At 34.9% G+C, this 15,437-nt stretch overlaps 1 protein-coding gene across 2 annotated transcripts in view; it reads right to left on the reverse strand.

Moving 5' to 3' along the window:
• The window catches only part of HELZ (helicase with zinc finger), a 196,711-nt gene that overhangs the window by 55,102 nt on the left and 126,172 nt on the right, over positions 1-15,437 (reverse strand). For both annotated transcript variants that reach the window (XM_044673963.1, XM_044673964.1), the window contains exons 19-20: positions 10,572-10,755; positions 7,755-7,983 (exon numbers count right to left, since the gene is read on the reverse strand). In XM_044673963.1, coding sequence (XP_044529898.1) covers positions 7,755-7,983; positions 10,572-10,755 — 413 coding nt within the window. The remainder of the gene's footprint in view (positions 1-7,754; positions 7,984-10,571; positions 10,756-15,437) is intronic.

Below are 15,437 nucleotides of genomic sequence, written 5' to 3' on the forward strand. Positions count from 1 at the left end.
CTCTCCTTCTCTCTCTCTCTCTCTCTCTCTCTCTCTCTCTCTCTCTCTCTCTCTCCCTATCTCTCTATCTATGTATCCAATATACATAGAGCATATGTATGTCATATATATTAAACAGGTATTAATTCAATTGTCATTTTTTGTTATATGGAACAAGGAGAGCAGAGAAGCTGTTTAGTTTTTATTATATCTATTTTAGATCTCAATATCAAACTATTATATTTTGTATAGCTTTCCAAATTAAATGAAACAAAAATTAAATAATTTTGTTTTAAAATCATTTTAAAAAATGCTATCCACTGCTCTACTTATACACACAATTCATTTACCCCCAAATTACCAGTTCAATAATACTCAGAGTTAAGCACCAACTTTGTTTATAAGATGTTTATAAGATTTCTACACTCTTCAAGCAAAAAATACTTTTGAAATAACTTTGAAAATTTAGTAGGAGCAGTAGTCCCATTTGAAATATTCAAACACAAATGCTCAATGATTAAGTAACAAAAAAGGTATACAGAACCTAATTAAAGTAAGCAAATTTGATCTGATGGGTATCACTGAAATTTAGTGGAATGAAATGGTATAATTAAACCCATGACTTGTATATGGCTAGGGAGAAGTAAACCTTATTTAAAAGAAACAGGCCGTAAAGGTAAAAGGTGGAAATGATGGCATTACTGTAGTGGCATAATCATGTGAGAAAAATCTAAGAACCAAAGTGTTCCTGGGAAGCTTCACAGAAAACATCTAGATAAAGATCTATAGAAGAAAAAAACAAAGCAATTTTGTCACTGATCTATATTACAGACCTTCTGGACAGAACAAGTAAGTAGAGAAGGAGTTTGTAAATAGAACAGATCACAAGTTTGGAATAGAGATATGATATAATCTAGACAACTAAAACTATTTAGACATCCAAGAGAGCTCATTCTGCCAAAATTAAATCACCTGAAAACTTCTTTGTTTGCTTTAAGCAATAATTTCATCCTTCAAAAGCTGACGGAGCTAACAAAATACTACATACCAAATCGGATTCTCAATAACAGTCAAGACCAGTTTGCTGAGGTGGAAATAATGAGGATCTTGGAGAAATGACCACGTCCTCTCATAATTTATTATAGAGAAGAAAGTAAAGCATATTCTGACACATATCCTAAACTTTTAGAAAGCAGATTTCAAAGAGTTTAAAGGAAGCAAAGGTAAGATTACATGAATTAACATTTCAGAGAAGTCAGCCTAAGAGGGACAGTAAATCCTCAAGTACAAAATTCCAATGATTCAAAGGGAAAGAAATCCAATGAAGAATAAAATGGAAAGTCCTCTAAACAGATTGGTGGGGACTCCATAAATAATTCATCAACTATCTTGGATTTAGAAAAGTTCTACATCAAATATGTAAGCAAAGGCAGATAGAAAAAGATGAATATAAATATGACACAGTCTTTTAAAGATAAATTCAGAATGCTAAAAGGTCAGAATGAGCAGAGGCTCATGCATGATATTAAGGACAACAAAAAGGATTTGTTTCCTTGTTTTGGGGGTAAAGAAAAAGATCAAAGAAGAGGCAGAACTGCCATTCAGGATAGATGAGCTCATCAATAACTGACAAAAGAGAGAACACATTGCTGTTTTCTATCAAGATTAACATTTACAGTCTTATATTAGAAAAGTCAGAACAAAAATCAATAATAGGGAGTTGATACATAAGTAAGAAGAAAGCAGTTGAATATCAATAAATACAGGGACATATAAATTGTGTCTTTAGGTATTGAATGAACTTACAGACATGATTTCTGAATATCAAAGACATTTCAAAAGATTGTAGAGAATAGGAGAGAGATCACATGACTAGTGAAAGCTAAATGTCTAGTTTTTAAAACCTGAAGGAGTCGTATGACGGCAAAAGCATAATCTCTAAATTATAGACCAGGAACCTTGACTTTAATTCCTGGGAAAATTCCAAAACGAACCTTTAAAAACATGTAGAAAAGGAAGCAGAAATTAGAAGGAGCCAGAAAAGTTTCATTAAGAAAAGAGAAAAAAAGATTAACCTTAATCATCATTTTCAATATGATCTATTTCACATACTAAGGTCCTGACAACAACTCTATGAGATAGGTACTATTATCCCAATTACACAGTGAGGAAGCAAACCTAAGAGATCAAGTGACTTGCTGAGTCACAGGGCTAGGTAGTGGAGGCAAATTTGAATTTGGGTCTTCTTGATTCTAAATCTAACACTATCTGGAGAGCACCACTATTTTGACAGGGATACTATACTAAAGGAGTGCTATACATTTAGTTTATCTAGATTTTAGCAAAGTACTTGATAACATAACCCAAACTATTCTTATGGAAAAGATGGATAGATGTGGACTAGATGATAATCAAATCATTAGCCAACAAGAATTTCTTAAACACATACTCTGAACCAAGTACTACAATGCTAGGAATTAGGGACACCAAAACACAAGTCAAGCAATCCCCACCTTTCAGGAGTTTACAACGAAGCTGGGGAAGACATAGCCATACAGTTATTGTAAAAGGGAATTCTTTGTTCTCATTGGGTTTATACTTGTGAAAGGGAATCCTTTATTCCCTTAGTCCATTTTGAGTTAACACTTTGGTTAACAATAACTTAAGTACCCCTTACTTAGAACCTCACTAGACTGTGAAGACAGGATTAACTTTCCTTTGTCTACTTTGAATTGAATCAACAAAAGCTTGAAAACCCTATTTAGCACTAGGTGGAGGAGCTCTCCACCCTTTCAATTCAATCAGCCAGGAAATGAGAATTCACACTAGAAGATGAGAAGTGGTTCCCACAAACACTGCTCCTGGGCAGTGCTGGGCAATTTGGAAGCTGTGATTGGCCCTTGTGAAAAGGGGAAGGGACAAAAAGCCACTATAAAAAGGTCCTGAATTTCTAGGGTGAGGAAAGTCCACTCCAAGAAAGAAGTAACCTTCAAGAAGAAGGTAGGCTCAAGCTCGAGTCTTAACCTGCCTCTTGGAGAGAACTTGGGTAAGTGGATAGCTGGCATTCCCCTCTTATCTTCTGGAGTGAGTTAAATTCCAGTTGAAGATCAACAGTTCTGGCTGAGTTGAGCACAAGAGCATTATTTAATTACATAAGCTAATGTCTTCCCTACCCTTTTGTATTCTGTTTTCACTCTTTCCACCTCTTCTGTAAATAAAAGTTATTAAAGTCATTTTGACTTTGAAGCAATTTGAATTGGAGACTCTGAATTATATTACTTAGAAATTTTACATATTTTAGTCAAACCATTAAAATTTAATTCTTACATTATACACTGAACAGACACAATATAATTTAGAGGTGACGCATTAGGAAGAAAGGTATATAGAAGGCGGTTTCTGAGCTGAGCCTTGAAGGAAACTAAGGATTTTAAGAATGAGGAGGGACAGCATTCTTGACATGGGGGGTAGCCAATAAAAAAGGCATGGAGACTAAAGATGATAGGTACTGTGTATGAAGAAAAATTAAGAATGATATTTGAATGGTCAGTAGTATTTAGGATGGGAATTAATGTGAAAACATAGGTGAAGTTCATGTTGTAAAGAATTTCAAATGTATTTCAAAAGGGAAAAACTATTTGAACTTGAACTTATTGGGAGTCAATGGAGTCCATTTTCTAAAAAAATTAGATGGATTGGGAAATGGTTGAATGATTGGACAAAACAGCAGTAAACGATTCAGTATCATTTCGCAAGAGGTCTCCAGCTGAATGCCACAGGGATTGCTGCTTAGTCTAGCCTCAGAACACCAGTAAATTATCTGCAAATGAAGTAGAACCATATATAAATAAGTGAAAGTTTTTTCAACTGTATTGAATATTTAAGATTTTTTTCTGTAACACATTCTACTTCCTAATTATGTTTTGTTTGGGTTAAAAATCAGTTTGTAGCCCCAAACATCATTTGGATAGTAGCTTGGGAGGTATTCAATGACAAAACAGAAGGAATAACTAGCACAATAGATGGTGGAGTGCAGGATCCAAAAAGATCTTGACAGGCTAAATTATTGACTGAATATAAGAAGATAAAATTCAAAAGTAACAGACATAAAATCTTACAGGTAGAAAAGCAATGATGACATACCATTCCAAGATTTAAAACTAGCCCTACGTGATCATGACTATATACTTTTAGGGAGACTCGGTCATCTTTTTCAGAGAAAAAAATATCTAGTACATAGAACAAAATGAGAATATTAGGCCAAAATGAATAAAAATATCATTACAGGAAAGAGTAATTGCTAGAAAGTGAGGGTCAGTAAATTGCTGAACATCATTTTTTAAGATATTCATATTCTTAATAACTTTCTAAATTTTGTTTGTGAAGGTTTTGTTGCTTTTGATGCTTGATGCTCTACTTTATATTTAGTTTTGAATATATTTTATCATAAATCTAATGGTAGATATTCTATAAGATCCAAGTGACAACTACAAATTAACTAATTCATTAAGTAGTGTCATGTCTACACTTCTTCAGTTAATTCTAATCATCTACTTTCAATTTACTTTTGTCCTAGGAGGAGGAAAAGGAATGATAACCTAAATTTCACAAATACATCAAAATTTAACATTAGATACAGAATTTATGGCAAAATTTTCATTTACTGATGCTTGCAATCAAGCCTTATTTAAGCTAAAAGAAGTAATATGGTGTAGTAGATAGAGTAGACTTTAAAACCAGGCAGGCTTAAGTTCATGTTCTATCTTAGACATGCTATCTTAGACATCACATAGACATGCTGGCTATGTGACATTGGGAAAGTCATTTAACCTCTCCATAACGTAGGCAACTAACTCTCTAGGACTATTAGTGGAGGAGGTATCTACCTATACTAGCAAAGTTTTCTTAACTAGGAATCCCCTATAGCAGTGATGGCAAACCTTCTAGAGACCGAGTGTCCAAACTGCAACTCTTACGCTACATGTGTTACCTCAGACAGGGGAGGGAGGAAATGTTCCCATTGGACTGCTGGGGAGAGGGGTGGGTGAAATGAGAAATGTCCTCAGGCACATGGAGAGGGAGAAGGGAGCAGTCCCCTCCAGCATGCATATCACAGGTTTGCCAACAAAGCCTTATACCAACTTAAACCACCTGTCTATTCTGGTTTTCTTTAATTAAATAACTATAAATAGAATTGCTAAATCATGAATTGGCTAATGGTATTAGGAAGACCTAAGCTTATATTTTGCTTTTTTGACACATACATAAGTGACTTAATAACTTCTCCTTGCCTCCAGGCCACTCTCTAAAACTATAAATTGCAAAATGATTATACATAAGACCATATATTTAGAGCCAGCAGGAATCCAAATGCCATTGAATTCAATACTAATTTTACTGAAGAGAAAACTGGGGTTCAGACTTGTCTACCGGTATTTTTCTATTGAGGGTCTGGAGCAGGATTTCAGCCCAGGTCTTTTTGACTCCAAGTATGGTAATTTATCCATTATCCTATGCCATCTCTCTTGACATAGGTAGAAGTTTCTTCACATCACAGTCAACTGGTATTTAGCAAGTATCTACTATGAGTGATGGCACTATATTAAGTACTGGATATACAAAGAATGGCGAAACAAAGCAAAACAAAAAAAAATGTACCTGCTCTTAAGGAACTCATAGACTAATGAAAAAGACAATATACAAACAAGAAGAGGGGAGAGTTTGAGAGAAAAAGATAAATTCAATTTTGAACATGTTGAGTTTAAAATTTCTTTGGAATATATAGTTTTGAGATGTCTAAAAGGCAGCTGGAGAAGATCAGGAGAGAGATTTAAACTGGACAAGTAGATCTGATAATCAGATAATCATCTGCATAGAGATGATCACTGAATCCATGAGAAATGATGAGATCCCAAAACAAAATAGCATACAGAGAGAAAAGAAGACAGCTTGGGACAGAGGTTTGGGAGCCCCCACAGTGGGTATGACAGGGATAAAAAGCAAAGGAAACAGAGAGGGATCAGTCAGACAAGTAGAAAATAAACTATAAGTAAACAGTTTCATGAAAACATAGAGGGAAGAGAATGTCAAGATGAAGAGAGTGATCAACAGTGTCAATGTTGTAGAGAGATCAAGAAGAATAAAGACAGATGAAAATACATTTCATTTAGGAATTAAGCAATTGTTAATAACTTTGAGGAAAGCTGTTACAGCAGAATGATGAAATCAGAAGCTAGACTGCAAAAAGTTAAGAAAAGAATGAAAGGAATGAGAATTGTAGACAGCATCCTCAAGGAAATAAGTCATAAAAGGCAGTGAAGATGAGACAATAGTTAGCCATGATCAATGGTTCAAATGATGATAGAGGAAATATATGCAAGTTTGAAAACAGTTTGGAAGAAGTCAGTAAATTGGTAACAATTGAAGATCAATTAAAGGGTTTAGATAACAGAGGGAGCAGTCTTCTGGAAAAGATAAGATAGAATAGGATCACCTATGTATATAGGGAGATGGTGATTAAAGATCCAAACAAATAACAAGTTAAGCTAGTTATATTTCCACTAAAATAATCATTTTATTTTTAAGTGGACCAAGTTGATTTACAATGTATTCTTGACTTTTCAAGGGACTCTGACCAAACAAATATGTCTGTCTTAATATAAGCATAGCATAATAACTTCATACAATAGGCAGATAAGATAACATACAACTGGAGTCAGAAAAACTTGACTTTAAATTTGATGTCAGTCATTTGTTTGCTAAGTGACCTGGGGCAAGTCACTTTACCTTAACCTCAGATTCCTCTGCTGTAAAATACGTATAACAATAACATCTATCTCTCTGGGTCATAGTGAAGAAAAAAGATAGGATTTTCAAATCCTTAAAAGCATCATAAAAAATTGCTACTATTAATTTTAGCAATAATAATAAAGAAAATGGTATCCAAGTTACATTTCAAATCTACATAGACCTCATTTAAGATTCTGAAATCACTTTGATAGATGTTATAAATTTTATAAAATTTTAATTAAATCTTAGCAAATTATTTTTCTTTCATTAAAAATCATTTTTGTAATTATTTCTTTTTGAACCATATACACAAACAAATAAGCTTTTTCAAGAGTTAAAGGTTAATATCCAATACCATTAAATTCAAACTTTTAGTATTCAAATAAATGTATAAGTATAGAGAAAGGAATGTTCAGTGTCTGTTTTGATAATGTTTTCACATTAAAGAGTTTCTTACAATTTATGTCTGACCAAGGCACTGATATTGTTTAGAGCTATAAGAAGAAATAAAAAGATGGCAGATCATTTTTGTATGATAGAAACTTATGAAAGAGTGCAAAGAAAAGTCATGCTAGAAAATGCCTGAAAGGACTATATTCACAAAGAGGTAACCAATTATTCAGATATTCAGCAAGTCAAGAAAATAAAGTTCATGCGCTTATTATTGCTCAAAATGTATTAAGAAAAACTGACTAATCAAATACCATAAGGCCATTTTATAAAGGCATATTTGAATTGCTTCTCAATATTATTAATCAACAATACATAAGGGCTCAGCTGGGTAGCTTAGTGGATTGAGAGCCAGGCCTAGAGATGGGAGGTCCTAGGTTTAAATCTGGCCTCAGACACTTCCCAGCTGTGTGACCCTGGGCAAGTCACTTGACCCCCACTCTTCTGCCTTGGAGCCAATACATAGTACTGGCTCCAAGACAGAAGGTAAGGGTTTAAAAAAAAAAAACAATACATAAACACATAATTCAAAATACCTGCATCTTCCAATTGAGCACAATGCAATAGGATCACCCACCACAGCTACCAAGGACTGTGCTCTTGTTATGGCAGTGTTGAGAAGTTTGTAGTTGGACAAAAAACCATAATCCAAATCTTCTGTTGAATCTTCTAATAGATGCTCTTTCCTTTTAATTGGGGTTTGTTTATGTTTGCAAGTGTGCCGTGTGCGTACCGTACTCAGAAACAAAACCCTAAACTGCTTTCCTAAAGAAAACAAGAACATTTTACATTTAATGTTATTAATCAGTAACAAAACCAAAGGATCACATTTTCACAAAATCCTAGAAACTTGAGTTAAACCAGGACTAAAGATCAACTTATAAAATATTCTGCCTAATGCAAGAGCTCCTGCTCCAACAATCCTGATAGTTTATTGTCTAGCCTGAGGTGAAATACTTTATTACCTCACGAGGCAATCTTTTCCAAAACTGTACAAATATAGTTGTTGGCCAAGAGTAGCAAAAAGTTCTTTCACATGTTAAGTCAAAATTTCTTCTCATAATTTAGAATTTAGGAGCTTAGATTTGAAAGGGATCTCAGAAACCATCTACTCCTTTCCTTCTAGTTATGAGAGTTCAAAATATTTGAATGTACCTATCAAGCCCCTAATTCTTTTCTACCCCAAGCTAAACATTGTTGCTTCCTTCAAGAATTCTATGAGTCAGTCTCCTCACCATCCCCTTCTTGTTCTTCTAGACATTCTATAGTCAGTCTCTCTTAAAATACTGTGCCTAAAATTGAAAAAAAAATACAAATAGATGGGGGTGAGTAGCACAAAAAGCAATGGGAGTTTTGATAATCACTTTACAATTCAATGGGTAGGCAAAGAGAGAGGGCCATGTTTGCAAAAGAATGTGACATGAATGTAAACTATGAAAAAAAAAGTAAAATAAATATCATATTGGTATCACATGAAAGCTTTGATGAGTTTCCAGTAAAAAAGAAAATATAAACTGATCATTTGAAATGCATGTAAGTATCATTTCTTAGGTATAAGAAATTTTTGCTAATCTTCTTTATTTATCTTCATAGAACAAATTAGCCCTCTCATTACTGGTCAGAAATGTAGAAGAGATTATTCACTAAAACATACTTGGAATCCTGAAAATGAAGCAGAAACTGGTGGCTTATCATAGACTAGTAATATTATTGTCTCTTAGGGAGGTAAAAAAAGATAATAAAAATCCTATTAATCCATTATCAGACCACAAAAACTAAACCCCCCAAAAAGTCTCAAACAGAATATAAGTATTACTGTTATTCTGATGTGGTAAATTTTCTAATGAAAAAAATCTCATATTATAAGAGCCAAAAGGAAGCTAGCTATAGCAACTTTTTGTGGTATACTTTTTTTTTTCTGCTATCTTCAGTCTAGCATAAGGAAAAAGACACATTGAAATATTTCATTTTATTTATACTTTTCATTTAGGTGACTGTGATGAATGCTTCTGCACAAATTTAAAAAGAATTTTTTAAATCAAACTGAGCCCAATCTTTATTATATAGGATAGGCATGAAAATGCTTAATTGCTCTGTGTGTGTGTGTGTGTGTGTGTGTGTGTGTGTGTGTGTGTGTGTGTNGCTTAATTGCTGTGTGTGTGTGTGTGTGTGTGTGTGTGTGTGTGTGTGTGTGTGTGTGTAGATAGGATTAACTCTCCCCTTGCCTATTTTTAAATTAATCAACAAAAACTGAAAACACCCCAACTAAACACTAAGTAACAGAGGTCCATAAGTCACTTGCTAAAAGTGGGTGTCAATTCCAGAAGTGACTGATCAGCCCTTGGCCAATGTGCTAAGTAAATTTAAAGACTGCAGTTGGCTCCCGTAAAGTGGAGGAAGGGACAGGAAGTGATGTGGAAAAAGCATTATAAAAGTCCTGAACTTCCTGTCCAAGGGGGTCTTCAGTCGAAAGGCTTGGAGGATCTGGGACTGGAGCTGGGACTGGGGCTGGGGCTTGGAGCTACAACTTGGGACTTTCAACCTGGGATTCTGGCTCTGGGACTACTTCTGGTAAGACTGCTCCTGGATCTTCTTCTTTGGAAGATCTTTCTCTTTTGGAAGCTTGGGTGAGTGAAAAGCTGACCCTCCTTTCCTGGCTTCTGGAGAGATTAGTTCCGGAGAGGTCTCCCCTTCTTGGAGGAGGCCAGGTGGATTGAACCCTTGTCTAATTCATCATGGAGTCCTCTGGCTGAGGGGTTAACAAGCCCTGCTTGGGTTGAGCTGGGGACTAGAGCAACATTTAGGGTGATAGGCTAGCCTTCTTACTCTACCCTCTTTTACATTTCTCTACTTTCATTCTTTCCATCTTTTTATAAAAAAAGCTACTGAAAAGTCAATTTGACTTGAGCTATAATATTTTTAAATCGATGACCACAATATTATCTTAGAATTCTCACACATTTAGTCAAACCTTGAATTTGAATTATATATATATATATATATATATATATATACATATATATATATATTTAAACCAAACCTGTGATTTCATTGGTCATAAGGGACTCCCACTAGTAGGGATTTGTATTTTCTCTGCCCCTCCCAATCTTAAAGAGCTGCCTGAATCCAATGAGAGTTTAATCAGCTCATAAAGGATCACACAGCTATGATATGGCAGAGGCAGCACTTGAACCCAGGTCTCCCCGACTCCAAAGTCAGCTCCCTAACTACCATATCATGTGCTTTTTTCTATTTCAAAAAGTATCAAGGTATAAATAAATAAAAAGATTTTTTTTAGGGCACTTAAGAATATTTATATTTTAATAACTTCAAGAAACTTAATTGTTACATACCCTGAACATTGAGTACTCTTTCCACATTGACATCAGATAATCTCTTTTTTCGAAGTTCTGCTCGGATTCTGAACACTTGATCAGCATAAGGAGTAACAACACCAATACTTCCATCATCTAACTTTCCCCAAGCTACAGGCCATTTTCTCCTTAACTCTTCTACACGTTCTACCACTTCAAATACCTTATAAAAAAAAAAAAAAGATTGGTTTCTAAAGCTGCATCTGAAATACCATTTTAATAGTATCTAAAAATACAGTTCCAAGTTACAAGATTATTCATATTCTGCTCTGATACTCCACACAAACATAGCTTGTTGATAAGAATAAAGTAGTTTAAATGAGAAATCCCTTATAAAAGATACTTTAAAATTTTTCTATTAATTTAGCAGTGTAATCAATGACGATGCCTTTCTGGTCATATATTTATATACAGAGTATCAAAGACTTAAAGGCATGTTATGCTTCATTAATAAACTTTGGTAATACTTCTGATGGCCTAATGTGAGATAATCAATGCTCTTACTCAAGTGGTGTTACTACTTTCAGAAACAAACGTTATTTTTAAAGGAATTTTTTGTTATTCTGATCTGGACAAGCACCAAAAAACATGAGCATTTCCATATGTAAAGAAAAACAAAAAAGACTTTTGTATATACTACTGTGAATTCTTTTTTTAAAATTTTTTAAACATCTATTAATAATCATTTTTAACATGGTTACATGATTCATGCTTCTACTTTCCCCTTCACCCCCTGCACCCCCCCCCCCATGGCCAATGCACATTTCCACTGGTTTTATCATGTGTCGTTGATCAAGACCTATTTCCAAATTGTTGATAATTGCATTGATGTGGTAGTTTTGAGTCTACATCCCCAATCATGTCCGCCTCAACCCATACTGTGAATTCTTATAGATAACTTGGTTTCTTTTGGGGGGAGTTTTAATTTGTTTTAAAGTATACTAAATTCAGCAAGTTAATTCCAAAAGCAGTTTCACTTGTTTTTTATCAAATCACATCAATAAACATTTACTAAGTACCTATTATGTACTTACTGGGGAATACAAAGAATCAAACAAATCAAAACCCCCACAGTTTCTGCTTTCTAAAGAGGGAGACAATGTATAAATAAGAAAATAAGGTGAAAACAATGTAAGAGAGAAGGAACCAAGACTGAGGGGATCTGGGAAAATCTTGTAGAAGAAGGGACTTGACCTGAGACTTGAAGAGGGCAGAAATGAGGAAGGGGAAAGGTTCCAAGGTTGAGAGGCAGTTAGTGAACTGTCCAAGATAAGAGTGTTGTATGTGAGGAACAGCAAAGAGGTAAGTATTATCCAAATGTTTCTGGAGTGAGTTGGGGAGGGAAGAAATAAAGAAGTCTGAAAAGTTGTGAAGACACCAAGTTACAAAGGATTTTAGAAGTCTAGCCATTTTATATTTGTTTCTAAAAGTTACAGGGAACCACTAGAGTTTATTGAATCGAAAGTAAAATGGTATCAGTAAAATCTAAGCAAAACCAATTTGAAGAAAAACCAATTTGACAGTTGACTGGAGGTAGGAGTGGAATGGGGAAAGAATTGGGCCCAGGAGATCAACCAGCAGACCACTGCAATAGTCCAGGAATGAATAGTCTCTTCCAGAGTGATGGTAGTGTCAAGGGAGAGAATGGCGCACACATAAGGATGCTATCAGGTTTATAAAAATAAGAGGACATGGCAACTGACTTGATAGGGAAGGAAAAGGGAGTGAGGAGAGTGAGGGAGTATGACAAGTTAAAGAAATTTTTCAGATTGGGAGATCTGAGAGAAGGTAGTCTATTTCCCTCAGATTCATCTTTTGTTGTTGTTGTTGTTGTTGTTGTTGTTGTTGTTAGTGATGGTGGTGTTTTAAATGCTACAGTAATCCACATTTCTTTCTTTTGTTTTTCAGGGCTTTCATTAGACTCACTCTACCCAAATTTCTCTTTACCACAGAAAGAAATTTTAAACCCTTCTTTGTAATATGTTAGCAACACCATGCAAAACAAATCCACTTATTAGCCATATTTGAAAATGTCTGATTTTGAATATCTAGTCCATCATTTCTACATCTCCAGAGAGATGAGAAACATGCTTCTTGCTTAGCCCTCATTGGTCATAGCCAGTCACTGCATTGATTGAAGTTCTTAAGTCTTTCAAAATTGTTTTCCTTTGAAATGTTACAGTCATTACAAGGTGGCTAGATGGTGAAAAGCATAGAGTGCTGGGTCAGAAGCCAGAAGAGCTGTGTTCAAATGTGACCTCAAACATTTGCTAGATGTGGTACTCTATAGAGCAAGTCATTTAATCTCTATTTAATTTCAGTTTAACTATAAAATGGGTATAACAAAAGCAACTACATTGCTGGATTATGGGGATTAAATGAGATGTTTGGAAAGTGTTTAGCACGATGACTGGCATATAGATGTGCTAGATAAATAAATGTTTATTCCCTTCCCTCCTCAATCCACATATTTAGGTGAACCCATATAGTTCTCTTAATTCTGCTCACTAAGGTTTCCTAATTTTCTCTGAATCCACCCCTTTTATGATTCCTAACAGCAAAATGTATATTTCATTATATTCATATGCCATACTTTGTTTGGTCATCCTCTAATGACAGAAATCTTTGGTTTCCAGTTATTTGCTACAACAAAAAGTTCTGCTACAAATATCTTTGTATTCATAAAGAATTTTTTTCTCTTCTATTTTAAAATTTCAAAGCTATGCATAGGAGTGGAATCACTAAGTCCCACAGGTAATTTAGTAACATATAGTATAGTTCCAAACTGCTTCAGAATGGCAAAAATTTACAACTATTTACAACTCAATCCATAATACAATAAAGTGCCCTATCATCCTTTTGTAATCAGAGATAGAACTTTAGGGTTAACGTATAGAGAATTTGGTAACTTTCTTTAAATAGTTGTTGATAGTTTGCTTTTCTTCTTTTGGGAAACCTATTTATATTCAAAGACTCTGTCTTGGACCTGCTTATATTATTCTCTTTCTATTTTCTCAGTAATCTCATTGGCTCTCATGGGTTTAGTTTGTCATCTAAAATCAAATGACTCAGACCTATAGATCAATTTTAGTCTTTCTTCTGAGTTTCAGTCCCAGGAATTATGAACTACCAATTAGACATTGAGACTGGATTTGAGACAGGCACCTCAAATGCAACATATCTCAAACATTTCCAAAATGTACCTCTTGCCCTAACTTCCCTATTTTTGCTAAAGATGCAATCATTACCCAGGTTCACAACCTTGACCTCTTACTTTCTCTTACTTCACACAACCACATAGATGTCAAGTCATATGCATTCTATTTTCACAATGTTTTGAATATTAGCTCTCCTCTCCACATTCCTACAGCCACCTTACTTTATCCACCTCATCAAGTCTCCACTCTTTATTATATTATCTCACTGCAAAAGTGGTAGAGCACAGGTCTAACTCACAAGATTCCAGCATATACTTCCAGAATAAAATTCACTTCACTTGGTACTTAAAACCTTTTACAACCTAATTGCAGCAAAACACACAGATACAGACAGACATGGACACGTAATAAGGAATACAATAAGTGCAAAATTTAGAAAGGTATACTGGAAAATGTACGTTTGAGTTGAACATTCTAAGGGCTTTTGGAATGTGGCAGAAAGGGCACAGAGCTTTTTAACTCTGGGACAGTTGGGAAGATTTGCCACTGGTGGAGGAGCTTGTGCCCTGATCTCACTGAAGAAACCCCATTTGAGGAACAGCCTATTGGAGTAGCCCAGTGGAGTTAGTGGACTGTACCAACATCCTGGACAGCAGAGAACATCGTTGGAGCAAGCAGTGAGATCCCCAAAACCCTGTCAAGCTTGCATTTAGTCTAGTCTAGTATAGTGTAAATTTTATCTCCCTTGCCCTGATTTCCTGGATCACCTAAATCCCTCCTATAGTCGTTAAGAGTAGTTTGCCCCACTTCCCACCTGCCCCACTTTATTTTATTATTTATTATTATTAAAATCCTTTTATGTTGCTTCCTACTGTCTCATTATAACCCCAAAGGACTCAACAATATTTAATTGGTTTCCCTGGCTAAGTTAAGTGTGTAACTGTCATATCAAGTATTCCTGTCTCCCCCATTCCTCTATTTCACATAGACACACAGACACAAACACACCCTCAATTGTTTTCCTGTCTCCTACTTCTTAGAATCTCTAGTTTCCTTCAAAGCTCATGAACCTCTTTCAGATTTCTCCTAAGTATTAGTGCCCTCTCCACCTAAATTACCTTGTATTTACTGTGTATAGCTATAGCTTACCTTTACTTATTCTATACTTAGTATATATTTACACATTCTTTTTTTTCATAGGAATGAAATACACTTAAGGGCAGGGACTATTTAATTTCTGCCTCTGTATCCCCAGGGCATAGTATATAGATTATAAGGAGTGCTTAATAATTGCTTATTAACTGATTGGCAAGTAGAAAAGTAACTTGGACCTTTCCTTTCAGTGAAATAAATTCTTGCTACGCCATTCTACATAATGTGAACTTTATAGATTAGTAGACCAGGCACATACAAAGCTCTTCATAAACTCACTCCATCCTACCTTCTCAATCTTCTTATACTTGACATCTCTACACACACTAAGATCCAGCTACAATGACATATTTGTGCATATCTCTTCATCATCCATCACCATACCTTTGCACTTTATGTAGGAAGCCTTTCCTGGTTCCCCCATCTGCCTTCACCTCTGAAATTACTTTCATCTCTTATGCATATATTTACAAATTGTCTTCCTCATTACAATGTATATTCCAGGAAGGTAGAGATTCTTCCTCTCTTTCTTTGC

Source organism: Gracilinanus agilis, chromosome 4 (assembly GCF_016433145.1).
Source record: "Gracilinanus agilis isolate LMUSP501 chromosome 4, AgileGrace, whole genome shotgun sequence".
Lineage (NCBI taxonomy): Eukaryota > Metazoa > Chordata > Mammalia > Didelphimorphia > Didelphidae > Gracilinanus > Gracilinanus agilis.